The 17,382-nt window shown below is 35.2% G+C and overlaps 3 protein-coding genes across 5 annotated transcripts; 2 read left to right on the plus strand and 1 right to left on the minus strand.

Moving 5' to 3' along the window:
- The first annotated feature begins 45 nt into the window (after positions 1–45).
- Positions 46–859, plus strand: LOC149392859 (Thioredoxin superfamily protein). Its single transcript, XM_089616333.1, has one exon. The coding sequence runs from the start codon at positions 251–253 to the stop codon at positions 557–559; it is 309 nt and encodes a 102-aa protein (XP_089472459.1). The 5' UTR covers positions 46–250; the 3' UTR covers positions 560–859.
- A 5,120-nt stretch (positions 860–5,979) lies between these two features.
- LOC149392860 (Galactose oxidase/kelch repeat superfamily protein) lies at positions 5,980–12,043 on the plus strand. Of its 3 annotated transcripts, none has more exons than XM_089616733.1 (17): positions 5,980–6,030; positions 6,390–6,522; positions 6,618–6,702; positions 6,789–6,953; positions 7,053–7,130; positions 7,214–7,318; positions 7,637–7,703; positions 7,807–7,868; positions 8,005–8,144; positions 8,232–8,358; positions 8,458–8,572; positions 8,675–8,763; positions 9,074–9,157; positions 9,267–9,593; positions 10,390–10,827; positions 11,585–11,644; positions 11,747–12,043. In XM_089616733.1, the coding sequence occupies exons 2-17, from the start codon at positions 6,479–6,481 to the stop codon at positions 11,819–11,821; spliced, it is 2,061 nt and encodes a 686-aa protein (XP_089472859.1). In that variant the 5' UTR covers positions 5,980–6,030; positions 6,390–6,478; the 3' UTR covers positions 11,822–12,043. The 3 variants fall into 3 exon arrangements, with proteins under 3 accessions (XP_089472859.1, XP_089472858.1, XP_089472857.1); XM_089616732.1 differs by lacking the exon at positions 5,980–6,030 and adding an exon at positions 6,078–6,204; XM_089616731.1 differs by lacking the exon at positions 5,980–6,030 and having other exon boundaries at positions 6,221–6,522.
- APC7 (tetratricopeptide repeat (TPR)-containing protein) lies at positions 11,986–16,639 on the minus strand. The gene is made up of 18 exons (XM_089616734.1): positions 16,502–16,639; positions 16,315–16,383; positions 16,182–16,232; positions 15,486–15,617; positions 15,307–15,369; positions 15,012–15,124; positions 14,840–14,924; positions 14,669–14,728; positions 14,428–14,473; positions 14,031–14,104; positions 13,683–13,733; positions 13,387–13,587; positions 13,261–13,305; positions 13,077–13,170; positions 12,829–12,974; positions 12,506–12,735; positions 12,359–12,419; positions 11,986–12,283 (listed from the first exon to the last, which is right to left on the minus strand). The coding sequence occupies exons 1-18, from the start codon at positions 16,568–16,570 to the stop codon at positions 12,197–12,199; spliced, it is 1,677 nt and encodes a 558-aa protein (XP_089472860.1). The 5' UTR covers positions 16,571–16,639; the 3' UTR covers positions 11,986–12,196.
- Positions 16,640–17,382: the final 743 nt, after the last annotated feature.

Below are 17,382 nucleotides of genomic sequence, written 5' to 3' on the forward strand. Positions count from 1 at the left end.
TACGCTGTCACACAACCCTTCTAGCAAAATCCTATATAAAGGCCTCAAAGGAAGCCAAGATTTCTCACAACAACTACAAATCTACTTCCATAGCAAACCAAAACAAAAAAAAAACACAAAAGCAAAGAAATACCTAGCTTTTCTCTCATTTCGCCATCCGAACTCAAATTTCAAGTCTTCAAAGCCTAGTAGAGAAAGAAACTACTAACCAAGTACTACTTCGAGCTTCGAAAGTCGAGAAAACAAAAAAATGGAGAGCGTGAAGAAGATGGTGTCAGAGAAGCCCGTGGTGATCTTCAGCCGGAGCACTTGTTGCATGTGTCACACCATCAAAACCCTATTTTGCGACTTCGGGGTCAACCCTGCAGTGTATGAGCTCGATGAGGTCCCCAGAGGCCGAGAGATCGAGCAAGCCCTAGTCATGCTCGGACGCAGTCCAACAGTGCCAGCTGTGTTCATAGGCGGCGAGTTGATTGGAGGAACCAATGAGATCATGAGTCTTCATCTCAAGAGGTTACTTATCCCAATGCTCCAACGCGTTGGAGCTCTATGGGTTTGAAGAATATATACCTAGTTCCGGTGTGCTTTTACACTATATAAATAATCTATAATAACTAATAATAATGATAATACGAGAGATGTTAATAAGAAAATGTGGCGTTTTGTTACTAAAAGAGAGACTATCTTATGAGAAGGTTGATTAAAGTGAATCTTATATGTATTTTATGTTTATGACGGATATATAGCCTAGAGAGCTTGTTAAAGTTTTCAGCGAGCAGGCTTGTATTACCAATAGCTAGTTTTACTTGTGATGTAGTAGCTAGCCTTTTATTTTACTTCCTTTTTTTTGTTACTTAATGTGTTTTGTTTTGACCTTTGAATGTAATAAAAATAAGTTGCATTTTCCTTTATAAGTTTATTTCTTCTTATTCAATATATTATATGTTATATCCTTCCTTTTCTTTTGTATCTCCAACTCCAATTACATCCATGCAATTTTGGTGTACTTTATTCTACCAAAAGCAACAATGTTACGTGCGCCGAATTATTTAATTGCTAGTTGACTGAAAGAAAAGCCGACATTAGCCAATCATATATTAAATAGCTTATAAATTAAGCCTTAAGTAAGGTTTGGTTTTGTGGGGCTTTAGTTATAGATGTATATAAATATATTCTAAAAGACGCGCACTGATCAATCGGGCATATATATAATAGAGAATAATAAATATATTTATTTAGTCATGTCAAAATTCACTTCTGCGGTATTGACTATTGAGTTTGTCATATTGATACAAATATTTTATTTTCTTCTCATTTGTCATCTTTTTAGCACCATATATTTAAGACATAGCAAAATATTATGACTAAACTAAGAAGTTTTGTACTTCAAAAAAAAAAAAACTAAGAAGTTTTGTTATGGTCATCCAATGTTAGATCCGATGTAAGTTAACGTATATTTTGCTTTATGGATATTTTCTTACTTGAAATGAAAAAAAAAAAACAACAACTCAGAGAATACCTTTTTAATCAAATAAATTCAAAATTATATACTTAATATTAAAAAAAAAATAGGAGAAGTTTTACCCAACTAAGAAAATATATTTTCTGAAAATAAGTATATTTGGTATGCATGAATGGCGCTTTATGGCCACGCGTGCATGGAATTTAATAAATCAATTTGGATTAAATTCTTCACTGACTAAATTGGGCAGGGCTTTCCGTGAAAAAATATAAAAGTTGGGCTTCCCACGTTATTATTTTGCTTCCGACCCAATATTTCATTCCATTTAATCGTTCACAAAATTACACTCTCCAATCCTTAAAAAAAAAAAAAGAGAGATATATATATATATATATATATATATATATATATATATATATATATATATATATAAGACACTCTTCGTGGTCTAATCTGTTTAAATAAACTCTTATGTAAAATAGTTATTTGAAATTAATATTATAGTACAATACTCGCCATTTAAAAAAAATTCATTAAAGTGGTAGCTAGCTTGGTCTAGCGGTAATCCCACACTCACCTCGACGGAGAGGTCATGGGTTCAAGCCCCCATGGGATGCAGAAATGCATGCCCCCTAAGATTTATTCTAATAAGTATGTAATCTTTGCCAATAGTGTCACCTAATATGTAATCTTGGCCGTTAGTGCCACATGCGCTTTGCACTGCTAATATATCATGTAATCCTGGCCGATAGTGCCCCTACTCAAAAAAAAAAAATTCATTAAAAATAATTGTTGATGGTGAAAAATTGTTAGAGTTTCGGTGGACATTTTGTTTTCGTTTATTTTAAATTTTCGAAGACCCGCACAAACTTTGTACGATGAAAGAGCTTGATTTGTTAGAAACTGATGTGCCGAAATATTTGATGCATATCAAATAGCCTTCGGCGGCCCTTTTCTTAATTTTTTTAGTTAAGAATAGCAGCTTAATTTTGAAAGCCACCGTTTCAAAATTTGAAGACTACTAGAATTTTAGTATGCTTATGATTTACCAAATTTTAGTAAATTATTTTTTGAATTCTAGTAACAATTTTAATAGTTTTCCATAATTCTAGTGTACGAATTCTAGTATACTTATGTTATACATAAATTATAGTATCAATTTTAATCATATACCGAAATTATAGTAGGAATTTTAGTTGCTTATTTAATCGTCTACCAAAATTATAGTTATACGAATTCTAGTATACTTATGGTTGATCAAATTTACTAGATCACGAATTCTAGATCTAATGGCCAAACATATTTGTCTAACGTTTTTCCAGCCAAATAGCCACGCAGTAACTCAGATCTAAGCTCGTACCTCCGCCGCGAACCAAATCTCGGCTCACTTTAGTCTTTTGTGCAGCATGGTGGCCTAGGTTCACCATAATACAATTTCAGCCTAATTTTACTCTAATATTTTTTTTCCTTTGCCATTATAAACTACGTTACCGCAACCCAAAACATCAACTCGAATTTCAGTTTCGTTAAAAAAAATAAAACATTAGATTATATTTCACTCACATGTTAAGATAACTAAAACATCTTTGATCAATATCGAAAACAATTTCAGCGATCAAACCTTAGCTCGTGCTAAATTTCGGTCAATACGACGTGCGATGTAATTTGTCTGTGGCGTATTATTGTTCTTTGCCGAGTCACCGTAGATGTCGCGCTTGGCAAGCTCGCATAAAAGCCGTGCAGTTCAGTTGGCACAATGGAGCAACTGAGCTAGCTTGTTGCGTCACATGGCAGCGATGGCGATAGTGCGAAACCACACGGTCTTGGAGTTCGGTTTGACTTCACAACGTGATGATAGAGAGATCGGCGTTGTTGGGAGAACATAGCAAAACTGACATTGAGATCGGCCATGTCGGACATTGAAGTCCTAAATAATTTGAAACCGTTCAATTTTGTTATGATTTAAAATCACCGTTATGATGGAGATATCCTGTACAAAAATGGCAATTTTTGTAATTCTCTCAATATTTTCCATCATCTGTACTTTTATTGATTCATATTCAAAATCACATGTAAGTTTTGCTATTTCAAATTATATGCAGTATTTATATTATATTTTTATCTTATATAATAAATATTGTATGTTTTTTGCATTCTTAGTGTCCTTTATTTATTTCAAATATTTGAGACTTTGTAAATAAGTAAAAAAAATTAATGTTGTAAATGAATCACTTATACTCAAAATTTAACTTTTTTACTTTAACAAATCTTGACTAGTTTATAACTTAGTTAGTTTATGATCATTATTGATCTAGATTATAATACCCTTGCAAAATTGCCTAAAACCATCGTTCCAAATAACATCTTATTATAAGCTTATCACTTACAGCCGAATCGTGACTTCAATTTTATTGGTTTACTGTTTACCTTATGTGGTATACCGTGATAAGTATTGAAAGTTTACCGCGAGGTATAATATAAATAAATAATTTAATATAAACAAAATATGCGGTATCTACAAAATTTGCGAAAAAATTACGGTATCTACAAAATTTGATAAAATATTTGCGGTATTTGTGAAATTTTTTACGGTATTTGCAGAATTTGCGGAATTTGCAAAAAATGAAAACATTTGCGAAATATACTTAAACCCCTACCGTAGACTTGCAGAATGCGAAAACCGTGTGATATCCGCAATATTTAAACCATGCTTGTTGTGCGCGTTTCGATTATGTTTGTCCCAATAATTACTAATGTTCTCAGACAAACCTAGTCAAAATGCTTTATTATTTCGTGGCAAAAATATCTAATGTTAGATTTGAGTTGCAGCTTAAAAAAATTAGTTAACTTTGACGGAAATCCACGTGGCAGTCATAGATTAAACATAATTTAGTATTTTTTTTCCTTTAAAAGTAATTAAGGATTATAAAAAATAATTAGTTAAAAATATCTTCAATACTATAATCAAGCAATAATAATATTATTAAAAAAAATTAAGCATTTTCTATATAAAAAAAAGAGAACATTATTCATGCTTGATTAATTTAAATAAATAAATGTGAAGTCGTTTTTAATAATATTATTAAGGTATAATTATATTATAAAAGTCGTTTATAATTAATTTTTTTTATTAAATTAATATTATTAAATTTTAGTTAATTTTAAGAAAAAAAGTTAAACCGTGTTTATCTAAGATTGCCACGTGGATTTCCGTTAAAGTTAATTGACTTTGTTTGACGTAGCAATGGAAATATATAACATTATGTATTTTTGTCGTAGAAAACGAAAAAATATTTAATTATATGTTTTCGAAAATATTAAATATTTATAAGCTATTTCTCTCAATTACAACCACAAAATAAATGGCATTTTTGCCATTATAATAAATAAGATATCCTTTGAGCATGTATGTGTACAGCTAAAGACTAGTCACTAGTTTACAAGAAGCCCATTTTATTTCCTTCTATGATTTATTTTGGATGTGACGTATCACAATAAAAAGACAGAAATATCCTTATGTTTTAATTTTTTTTTACAACCATCTTATGTATTTTGTAGAGAAGAGAACATAAGCGTATGTATCAAATCACATGGATCAATATATTTTGAGGATTGATATATAATAGTGGCCGCGACTTCTGATTGTCTAATACAAGTGGAATTTATTTGATATCTGAGTCCCACTCCCTCTCTCACACATCAACGTCACCGTCACCGTCACCGGTAAATACCATTTTTGGTATATTTTAGATAAACAATAATTTTTTTATTTATTTTGAATATATCAAGAACAATTGTGTGAACTGACTAAAATAAAATATAATCATTTGAAAATTGTTTTTACTCGTAATTTCTTCTGATCCATTCGTTGCAAAAAAATAATTAAATTAAATGAAAACTAAGATACAATTTGCATAATATTTTTGGATTATCTACAGCCAAAAGTATAAACCCTCAATTTTAAGACCAATATACTGGTTTTTTTGTTTTTTTATTTATTTTTGACGCACGTGCGGTAAACATTTTATACTTATATATTGCTCATTAAAGAAGGGGACAATCTTATTTTTTATTAAAAAAAAAAAAGAAGACAATCTTCCGATTGTTAATAATAAGATTAGAAAGAAAAAGCGAAACATTTTTGTCCAATTTTGAATGTAACGTTAACGAGATGCAGCTAGGCACGGCCGCACGAGAGCAATCACGATCGCAAATTAAATTCGAACACGTGGCAGTCCACATCGGCCACGATCCCCTGTGCGAGTCAGCTTTTGCGAAGCCCCAATTCCCAAGGAAGCCCCGAACACGCGGGTCCCACTTTGCCGCGCGAAATTAATGCCTCTGCCTCCAGACCAGTTTGCGAAAAGACCAAAACGCCCCACTTGCTCTCTCCCTCGTTTCGCTCACACTCTCACTCACTCTGTCTTGTGTGTCTACCTCTAACGTGCGCTCACACGGTCCACGTTAGCACCAACCACCCGAATCCCCCCAGAAGAACACTACGTAACGACAACGCCTGCTAACGTGCGCTTCCTCGCTCACGGTCACGGACGAGATTACTTGCTAACGTGCGCGCTCTCTCTCTCTCTCTCTCTCTCTCTCTCTCTACTCTAGCTCTTGTCTGAGTCTTTGAACTTTCTCTTTCTCTTTCTCTTTCTCGTATCGTCGTTCTCAAAATCGCTTGACTTTTCCTCAGCAACCAAAAAAAAAGCAAAAAAAAAAAAAAAAGAAAAGAAAAAAAGGTGATTGTTTTTGTTTCTACTCACTGCGCGCAAACTTTTGTTTATTTTTCTCTGTTTGTATCTATGGTTACGGGATTCGCTTTTTTGTTGTCTTTGCCATTTCTAGGGCTTGTCGATTTTTCCTTTTTCTCCTTTTCCGTTTGTTCTGACGATAATGCAGGGCTTTCTTTTCCGATAAAATGCAGATTTCTTTTAGTCGAAAAGCTCTTGTTCTTGGTTGTTCGTGATTCGAAAGCACCAAAGTATACATATTATATAGGATAAAAAAAAAGAAATGAAAATGTTCGGGTTTTCGCGTCGACGAATGAAGCTTGGAAGGTAATCAGAGAAACAGTACATAGCTTTATTTCATCAATTTTGACTTACTTTATTTTTTCAATCTCATGAAATTAAAGAGTAATCAATACCTACAGATTGAAGAAGGTACAATTAAACGATACCGCAAGTCAGGGAAATAGAAGTCCTGTTATACAGACGAAGAGAAATGGGAGTTCTAATGTAAGTTTTTTTTTCTTTCTTTTGGGACTCATTTTTGTTTAGTGAATATTGAAATGAGATCATATAAGCTCAGTTCATAATTGCAGAGCGAGAGTAGTGCTGGTCAAAGTAGTGGAAGCCAGTCAAACGTAGCCGATGCTCAGCGCCCGTCTGCGGCGGCGCCGGAGAGTGATAGCTCTCCGGCGGCTTCGGGGTCGGAGAATTGGATGCTCTTGTCGATTTCCGGCGATAAACCCGCTCCGCGATCCAACGTAAGCTCAAATTCAATGTGTTTGTCATTGTTTCTGCGAGTTCCGAGTTGAGAATTTTTTTTTCCCTATTTTGATTGGGGTTATTTTTTTTTTTAATAGCACGCCGCAGCAGTGATCGGGAACAAGATGATAGTGGTTGGCGGTGAATCCGGGAATGGTTTGCTTGACGATGTTCAGGTCAGTTCAAAGATAACTTTTTTTTTAATTTTTAATTTTTTTTTTATCATCAAAGTATCGTAATTTGAATTTTGTTTTGTTAGGTGCTTAATTTCGACAGGTTTAACTGGACAACTGCTTCATCAAAGCTCTATTTGTCTCCGAGTAGTTTGCCATTAAAGATTCCTGCTTGTAAAGGCCATAGTCTGGTAATGAGTTATTTGCAATGCATTTTTTCTATCCTTCTGTGTGCATTAATTAGTGCTATTATTCAATTCTTGATATTTGCTGTTATCAGTTATGGTTGATCTGGCTTAATGATTAGGATTAAGTGAACATGTGTCCACCTAAAAGTTCTCAAATAAAGACAAGGGACAACCAATTTCTGGAAAAGAAATAAAAGCTCGAAAACGTTTCTAAACGAATTAAAATCGGAAATAATGGTCCTTCTAGGATTTATATTTCTATTACATCAAGTTAGTTTGAATAAATTTTGTTAACTGAAAAACGGTGTCGTGTTTGTGTAGGTTTCGTGGGGAAAAAAGGTACTCTTAGTTGGAGGAAAAACTGAACCATGGAGCGACAAAATCTCAGGTTAATGTACATTTTTTTTTTATCTTCTTCATGGAATCTCCAATTTGCACTTATTACCTGTGAGTTTTAAATATAAATTAAATATTTTCTATGTATTTTTTAGTATGGGCATTCGATACAGAGTCAGAGTGCTGGTCGCTGATGGAATCAAAAGGAGATGTACCGGTAAGCTCTCTATCTTTGACGGGTTTTACATCAGAAATTTGAGCTTGAAATTCCTATTTTTCGCTGTTAATTTTTTTGAAGCCTGTGAATCTAAGTCAGATTCTCAAATATATGTAAATTATATATCGGAACTCAGGTAGCTCGAAGTGGTCATTCCGTCGTTCGGGCGAGCTCGGTTCTGATCCTCTTTGGAGGTGAAGATGCAAAGCGAAGGAAACTAAATGACCTTCACATGTTTGACCTAAAGTCTTTAACATGGTTACCACTTCATTTCACGTGAGCGAATTTCTCGTGTACTTGTAGAGCTTTTCACCAGTCAAATTCTTTTTACTTATTTTCCAAGTCCTCTCGGTTGTTTTGCAGAGGAACCGGACCTTCTGCGAGAGCGAATCACACGGCTGCTCTATACGACGATAAAACTCTCTATGTATTTGGAGGGGCGTCAAAGTCAAGGACGTTAAACGATTTGTATTCACTCGACTTCGAAACGGTGTGTATATTCGTACTCCATTTTAGTTGCGTCTTTAGACGGCTATGGTTTTCGGCTTTTATGAGATATATGACAAATGGATATATATTTTTTTCTCAGATGATATGGTCGCGGATTAAGATTCGGGGTTTTCATCCGTCGCCCAGAGCTGGTTGCTGTGGCGTTCTGTGTGGAACGAAATGGTATATCGTCGGTGGTGGCAGCAAAAAAAAGCGTAAGTCTTCCAAACCCGTGAGAGAAATAAATTATTATATTTGTTTGAAATTTAAATCACGCCTCTCACTGGCTTGCACTGATATTTTTTATGACATTCCAGGGCGTGGCGAGACTCTGGTGTTTGATATCTTGAAAGTCGAGTGGTCTGTGGCCGTTTCATCTACCCCGTCCTCCATCACCACCAACAAGGTTTCCTTTTTTTTTTTTTTTGCAAATTAGCCCTTTTATTTATCTATAGAATAAAATCAAAATTTGGCCTGTCTTATTTATTTTAGTGGTGTTTATTTGTAATTTATCCAATGAAATTTAAAAATTAATCCCTACAAATACCTTTATAATTAAGAAATATACTAAAGTTTTAGAACAAAAAAAAAATATGTATTTGATTTTGAAACTCTCCCCTAAATTTAATTTCTAGCTCCACCCCTGCTGGCTTTTATTTCTCGTTATCGTTATTGTTTTCGAGCAATATTGGGCTAACTTCAATTATTATTTTCAGGGTTTCAGCCTAGTGTATGTTCAGCACAAGGAGAAGGATTTTCTCGTAGCTTTTGGGGGGTCGAAAAAGGAGGCATCGGAACAGGTTAATATGCAACTCAAATGAAATCCTTTTTTTTCGGTGCTTTTTATTTGAGGAATAAATTATCATGTCAATTATGGTCATATCATCTATTAAAGAATTCGTTGTACAGGTTGAGGTATTGGCAATGGAGAAGAGTGAATCTCCTCCGAGTCGACGATCGATTCCCGCGAAAGGTCCGGGAAGTTTGCTCTTGGAAAAGTACTCGTCTTCCAATGGTTCTTCGCAGCGTACGGTCGATTCGGCTGCTAGACAGAATCTAGCGTCTACGATCGAACAACACGGATCCGGAAGATTGTCTTTGTCCGAGTCCTCTCTCTCTGACCCGAATCCCGGAACTACAGGCAATATCTCGCTTCGAAAGCAGTTCCACAACGAGGAAGAATACAATACGGCTCATAAGACGACAAAACACGATGAAGAAACTTCACTTTCTCACGTAAGTTACGGCTAATAGTACATATTTTTGGAAAATAGCTAATGTTCCCTTCGAGTTTCGGTCAAATTCTGTTTGAGGAAAAAAAAATGTAGTATGTTTGCATAAATTCTACAACTTTGCACATTTTTACCAAATTGCCCTTGAAGCTAATACAATGCTCTCATTTCACCAAAAGGCACGGTACTCTGCGGTCATCTACTTTGTTTCCAAAACTATGTTATAAGGGTAATTTGGTAAAAATTCACATTTTTTTTAGAATTTATGCAATTTTCGACATGAAAACCGAATTTGACCTATTATTATAAATAAGATGAAGCTGATTTTCACTTTTTGTCATCACCCTGTTCAATATCAAATATATAACTCTGCTTTTATGATATCGATACTCAATTTTCATTTAAAGAATATTTACTCGTAAGAAATTATGACTAATCTCATCCGTTAGATAAACTTGAGTACATCATAAATTTTAAAATCCCATAGACTAAGCCACATGAAACATTAGATTGCAATGTAATCAACGTTTTAAGCATGTTTAAAATCTAGCCACATTTGGTGACGTGGCCTCATTAATCATAGTATTTTACACGATTGTCTTTAACATTTTCATACGTTAATTTTGGTGAAAATAGATTAATTTTGGTAAATGATGGATTCATCAAAATAAACGAAACGTTTGTTAGTTTCTTAAAATCAAATTTGAAATTGACTAAATAGCTACGACGCCCTTGTAAATTTTGACCGAATCCGGTAATTTTTCAATAATATGTATGATAACATTTTTGTTTTATTCCAGGGCACCGAACAGAGAACGAGCCAGTCCGATACAGCCCCGCCTCACGAGCCCGAAAACTCGAACCCCCATAATCATCATCACCACCACCACCAAAGCCAAGGCGGCGATTCGGGTCCCTCGAGCATATCGCAGCTTTACGAGTCGAAGATCACGTCGCTGATCAGGCGCAACGCGATGCTGGAGGGCCAGCTGGCGGCCTCGCTGGCGGGGCGAGACGCGGCGGAGAAGAGCCTGAGCTCGGCCCTGAAGGGGAAGTCTGAGGCGGAGAGGAAGTTGGGAGAGGCGGTGAAGGGCGTGGAGATGATGAAAGAGAAGTTGGTGGCGGTCGAGATGGCCCACGAAGAGGCCAACAACCTCTCCAACATCGTCCACTCCGACAACGTCAGGCTCGAGCACGACGTCGCGTTCCTCAAGGCCGTCTTGGACGATACCCAGAAGGTTAAATTAAATATTCATTCTTTTATTCAAATTATTATTTGGGTTTTTATAATAAATAGCAATTAGATCAGTAATCTAATAGTCCACTCTCTTTTAAAAAAAAGTAGTCAAAGTTATATTTTATTAAAAAAATAGTCCATCGGAGCCGTGGTAAGTTAATTTATCGCAGGTCCGATGGGTTACTTTTTTTTTCTGTTTTTTTTACTAAAATAAAACTTTGGTTAGAATCTTAAAAGGAGGTAAGAAAATGGTTAGTTGCAATAAATTCTTGAAGATTTTATGATTGTGCTAGCTCTTTTGGCCCTTTTCGAAAAACATTAATTTTTCAAGATGAAATGCAACACCTAAACAAGTTAAAACGTTTTTAATTTTTAGAAGTATAGAGATAAAATAACGCTAAAAATCTTTAATTGTCTGAGCTTTTATTGTTTTAGGGTCAGAGTAATAGTTCGTTAATTTATTTTATAAAATTAACAAGATGTTTTAGATAGTCAATATGGTTCAAGTAGTTTAAGTGTTAAACTTTATTTTTAAAAAAATAATGATTTATTTAAAAAAAAAATGATTTATTTTCCGGAATGGCCAACATAGATGCTAAATCAGTAGGTTAGAGACTAAAATGCTCTGAAAAAAAGGGTTAGGGACTAAAATATCACCATCATAAAAAGTTCGGCAACTATTATTCGCCAAAAACCTAATTTTTTTAGGAAGGGGCTGTGAGTCGGACCAAAACTAACTTTGATGAGTTGTTCTTTAGGAGCTACATTCGACTAGAGGAGTGCTGGCAGGAGAAAGAGCTCGGGCGTTTCAGTTACAGGTAATTATGTGAAAATAGAAGATAAACGGATTTTCCGAGAGAACGAAATGATATGTCTATTTCTTGCCCCAAGATCGTCACATCGTTTTTGTTGCCTTGCAGGTCGAAGTCTTTCATCTCAAACAGAGATTGCAATCCTTGGAAAATCGAGCACCTACTCCTCGGAAACCCTTTTAAAAATAAAAGAAACTGAGGTTCGAACCACAAGGCGATTGGAGTTTTTCGAGGCTGCGACGACCAGGAATCTCAAATTTACTTTTGGGACTTGTAATTAAGACAATCCATATCAATCATTTTTTCTTTAGTAGCTTTTATCAGTCTTGTCTTATGATCCACCAACCTTGTGTATATTGTGAAACAAGTTGTTCTTGTCAATAGAGATATGGAAACATTACATCATGTTCAATAATAGTGCAATCGATTTGGTCTATAAACCCTACTTTGCACGCTCCCAAAAAGTTTATGAATTTACTGTACAAATACATTTTTAACTTGGCAGTGACCCTTTTCTTTAAATACCCATCTTCCTTTCTCTAGAAACGGAAATTAATCTCATATTAGGTCGTTATCTTCTTGATCCCCGTCAGCGTCTTCGACATCGTTTTCCTCGTCGTCTTCAAGTGCGTCTGGGTCCACACCCTGTATATAAAATTAAAATTAAGAACAAAACATTAGAGACACTTTAAAATTCTCAGCTTGAAGCATAGCTCTTACCTTCATCTGCTTCTCCAAGCGGTCGAGACCCTTTTTCGCTGCTTCGTTCTGCGGGTTTATCCTAAGAAGCAAGTTCAGGAGAAATATGTATTAACTAAGATGCACAACGAAATCAATATGGAGATTTCGAGTCGTAACGGAACCTACCTCAGCGCCGCTTGATAATGTGATAGAGCCTCTTGAAGCATGTTGGTCGCAGCAAACACTTGAGCCAGTTTTACGTGAAGTGAATCGTCCGCCCAATCTTTAAGATATCGCTCGAGAAGAGTTACGGCGTCTCCGTTACGGCCTTCAGTCACATGGAGCTCCGCCAAAGCCAATGCAGCGCCGAGGTATCCCGGTTCAAGCCTAAGAGCTGACTCGTAGAATTTCTTTGCCTGTTGCAAGATTCGAATCAGGACTCTTAAACTCGTTCTGTGTTTCTTTATTTTATTTTATTATAATTATTATTGTTTTTTTTTTATGATTACCTTTTCCCTTCCACCAAGATTACTGGCATGTACATCGCCAACTAGTTTTAGCGCCTTTGCAGATTGAGGCATGGCCTTCATCGCTTCCCGGGCAGCATAAAGAGCTTCCTTGATTTTGGAAAGAGCCAAATATGAATGTACCAAACCTGACATGTACAACGAGATCCAATTCATTTATACAATAATTTAATTTATTTTTTTTTTCTCGCAAAAAGTAAAGGGCAATGAGTGACGTAATGATTTCAAACCTTGGTAAGAACGAATGTCGGGTCTCAATTCCTGAGCTACCCTGAAAGCAACCACCGCTGCTTCCGGTCGCTTCATATTCAACAAGAGATTACCCTGAGAAAAAAAAATACTCAATTCATTTCTGTGAGTGCCAAACCTAGAAATAACCATGCTCTTAGTCTTATGTAGAATCTAAATAAGTACCTTCATAATATAGCCCGGGATATGTCTCTCGTCTATTCGTGTGCTCTGGAAGAAAAGCAAGAAAGATGATTATCAGCTATACGATAAAGAAGAGGCAAGTCAATCCTGCTAACTGGACAAACAAACCTTCTCAGCATTGGACAACGCTCCTCTCTCGTCTTTTCTTTCCCACATTACAGACAATGTAACAAAAACTTCTGGCCTCGTAGGATCAGTGACCAACAGATCATGGACCAACTTGTTAAGTTTCGAAAAATCAGACTTTATCTTGAGGAGCATTGCATATTCATCCATGTAGGTGATCAGGTATGGATCAATCGATCGAGCCTGTAAAGACCATCAAGTTAAAACAACGTTGGATAAACATATTATATTTGGTTAAAGAATGAAAAACTGAATAAGTATAACAATAATTTACTTACCTTCTCGAAATTCATTATGGCCTCATCATTCTTGCCTATAATTGCTTCGACCTTCAATTATTTAAAGTAGAGTAAATTAATAAACTACGGTCTGTCCTAACTATTAACTTGAAAAATAAAAAAAGAATGTATGTAATGCTACGTTATCACTGATTTCTAATAGTGATACCAATTACAGGGTGATTTTTCCATTACAATCCAAACAAAGTGAAAACAGAAAAGCCCCTTTTCTTCCAAGAAGAAAGGTAAAGTATTTAGTTAGTTATTACTCAACATAAATTGAAACAGAATGGAAGGAAACAAAAATAGTGTATAAAGACTGCCTTGCGAAACTTGAAAATTTCTAACCTTTGCAGTTTCAAGTAATACATGTACGTTATTTGGGAAACGTTGTAAGAGATCTGAAAATAAATCAAGACCGCCTGCAATTGGACCAGAAAATATAAGCCAGTTGCTTAGATGAGAAAGGAAGATTATATATCACTCTCTAACCTTCGAGTGGAAATTAAAAAAGAGGTTCAAAATAACCCAACAATTTATTTAGAGGTAACACCAACTTTACAAGTAACCGAAATGCAAGAATGATTAAGAATGTCTAAACCATTCCATTGTCTACCGGTCATGAGGTGTGTGATGCACATGGATCAAGTATTAGAGTTCAATTTATGATTAGATTTCTGATGCTTATGATTTGCTACAGTACAAGTCGTATGAACCCAACTACTGATAAATAGGATTCTTTTACCTTTGTAATCATTCGAAGCAATGCAACATTGTGCCTCAACATATCGCTACATGATATAAGGAAAATGTGTTAAAGATCTCGAGCGGCAGAACTTTTGAAAGCAATGCGTAACAAGACATAAAGATTTGTGCTGGTGTACAATATCTAAAGTAACTAATCTCGATGTTTTACCTTAATACATATTAAACACGATAACTGATGATGGTAAATGGTAATATCAGTAAACAAGTCCAAGGCATACCTGTAGCCAACGACTTGAGTCAAGACAATCAAACGGAGTTCTCCCACTTCTGTTTGGAGTCTAGACAATATTATATGAAACAAACAGAACATCTTAATTAGAGAAGATGAAAATTGCTATTGTGATTTAATAACTCGTCGATCAAATTGTATAAATAAATGGTAAACAAACCTGCGGAAATAGTGAAACAATGTCTTTGGACGTAACTCCTAGCTCTGCTAAAGCTATTATGGCCTCCATTACAAACGGGCATTGCCTAATAACAAGGGAAAGATTAAAAAAAAAAAATACAACAGTATTTAATAAAAAAATTACTGTTGCCGGCTCAATTTATAAGACGAACCTCAGACATTCCTTAAAACAAGCAATTGCAGAACGGTTATTTCTGGAGCTTCGATAAAGCTTTCCCATTAAAAGATTCATTGGCAAGGTTCTTCCTTTAGTAATTTGCTCCATCTGGAAGGAAATTTGACCCAAATGGATAAAGATACTATTAAACGAGAAATAAATAAAAGGAAAGGAAAGAATATTAAAAATTCGGTGCAACATTCAATATATGCAATCTGAATCTTGAAATTGTCACGTTATCCTGTTCTCACTCGGTAAGAATACGTAATTATATATATATATATATACACCTCTGCAATAGCTTGTCTGTTCTCATTTAATGCAGAATGACAGGATGCTACTTTGAATTTCACCTGTCGGTAACGCCACACCACACACACAAAGAAAACGGAAAAATTATCATGCTGAAATAATATTGATGAGGCGTTAAAAGAGTAACAAACGAAAGAAACTAAGAGAAAACTTTTACCTCGATCTCGTTAATAGCTGAGGCGTTATAAGAGTTTGGAGAAGAAGACCTGTTAGACACTAACGAGCTTCTAGAGGGGTTCAAATATTGTTTTGCAAGCTTGTGATATTGCAATGCTTGCTTGTAAGTGTGCTGTCCAAAAAACAACAAACCAAGTAACCAAACGTAACACCCAGTGGAAAAGAAAAGTCTTCATATATAATTTAAAGCAGCTTAAAGATAGACAACAACAGAATCAAAGATCAACGGCCCATAGTCACATGCCTGTACCTGTATCAAAATTTCATAAATCACAGTACTTTCACATTCATGTAATTAACTTTTAAAAACGACGGTTCTTAAGATAATAGCGTCCACAGCAAACATTATTACATTTGTGATCGCTAGTGTGTGTGTGTGTGTGTGTGTGTGTGTGAGAGAGAGAGATACACACTGATATTTTTGTATTGACTGAAATATATAATCGGAACAAATACAATAGGAGATATCTAACTTTCGAGAGGTCCGTGCTCTCCCAATCGGAATTTCTTCCTCAATCTTTATTTTCATCCCCTTTTTCATATCTATTCTCTACTAATCATTGTTATTTATAGATTAACTTAACTTCCAGATATTCCTAACTGTATTATATTATTATGCTACTCTTAGTATCTCAGGTCCTAACAGTGTGTGTGTGAATGATGTTTTTTTCCTTACAATTGCTCGGCGAAATTCTCTCTCGCGAAACAATGCATCACCGAGAAGAACCTGCGAAGGAAATATAAGCTCATTTCGAGAGACACATATTCATTCCGAGAATCAGAGAGAGAGAGAGAGAGAGATTACACACCAGACTCTCGATTTTGAGGTGTGGATTGGTCTCGCCATTGGCAGCCGGTGAAGATACGAGAAAACAGCTCTGTTTCCACGAAGACGACGACGAGAACGAAGACGAGGAATTAGGTTTATCCAACACGTGAAACGCATAAATTGAAAGGAAAATCAGTGTTGATACAGCGACGAAAAAGAAGATGTACCAGCATTTGAGCGGAGTTATAGAGACCGAGATCGATGAGATTGGAGATTTGATCTTTAGGAACCTCCATTTTTTTTTTTGCACGGCTTTGTCACTGAGCCTGAGTTCAGTGCTGATACCAAAGATCGTGTTTTTGAAATGAAATGAAATAAAAACGACGACAAGTTCATTTGAATGCAAAACATGAGCATAGTGAAACGACCGCGTTTGGGTGTTTTCACAAATATATTATCATTATTGCTTTTTTTTTTATTACTATTTTCATTCTTATAATATAACGTATTAAAGCACAATTACAAAGATATCAGGTAAACTTCAATGATAAATAAAGACATTTCGTCAATCGTCATTTAATCACACTAGATATGAGACCTCACACGAAATAAATATTGCCGATTTTACATTTTTCTTTACTGTCATTAGATTTAGATTTGGTAATGGACTTTGAATTCTTGTCTAGAATGATTGAATAACCCAATCGAGCATGAATACGAATTATAAATAAAGCTGCGGATAATTGATAAATTGCAAGAAATAATAAGAACAGAAGCTTATACATAGCAAACGAACAAGACACAAAATGCAATAAAAAGCTTTTGGCTTCAAATAATAATAATAATAATAGGACTTAATATAAAAGGATCGGTCAATTTTTATGAAGTCCTCGATTTGCAATTCGTTAAGTGGTTTATAAAGTCCATTTCATTGACCCTAGTCTTCTGCGAGATCCGGTCCTTCTTTGAGTAGTCCATGGTTCGCAACTCGGGAGTTGAAACGTTTTGACTCTAGCTCGGGTTGAACTCCCTCATATCTGTAGATAAACCCATTGTGCTTTTCTCGATTCTTGGGCCGAGGTCATCGCGACTTGAACTTAGAATTTGA

Source organism: Urtica dioica, chromosome 6 (genome assembly GCF_054948205.1).
Source record: "Urtica dioica subsp. dioica isolate 48M chromosome 6, U.dioica_male_clone48M_v1_H2, whole genome shotgun sequence".
Classification (NCBI taxonomy): Eukaryota; Viridiplantae; Streptophyta; class Magnoliopsida; order Rosales; family Urticaceae; genus Urtica; species Urtica dioica.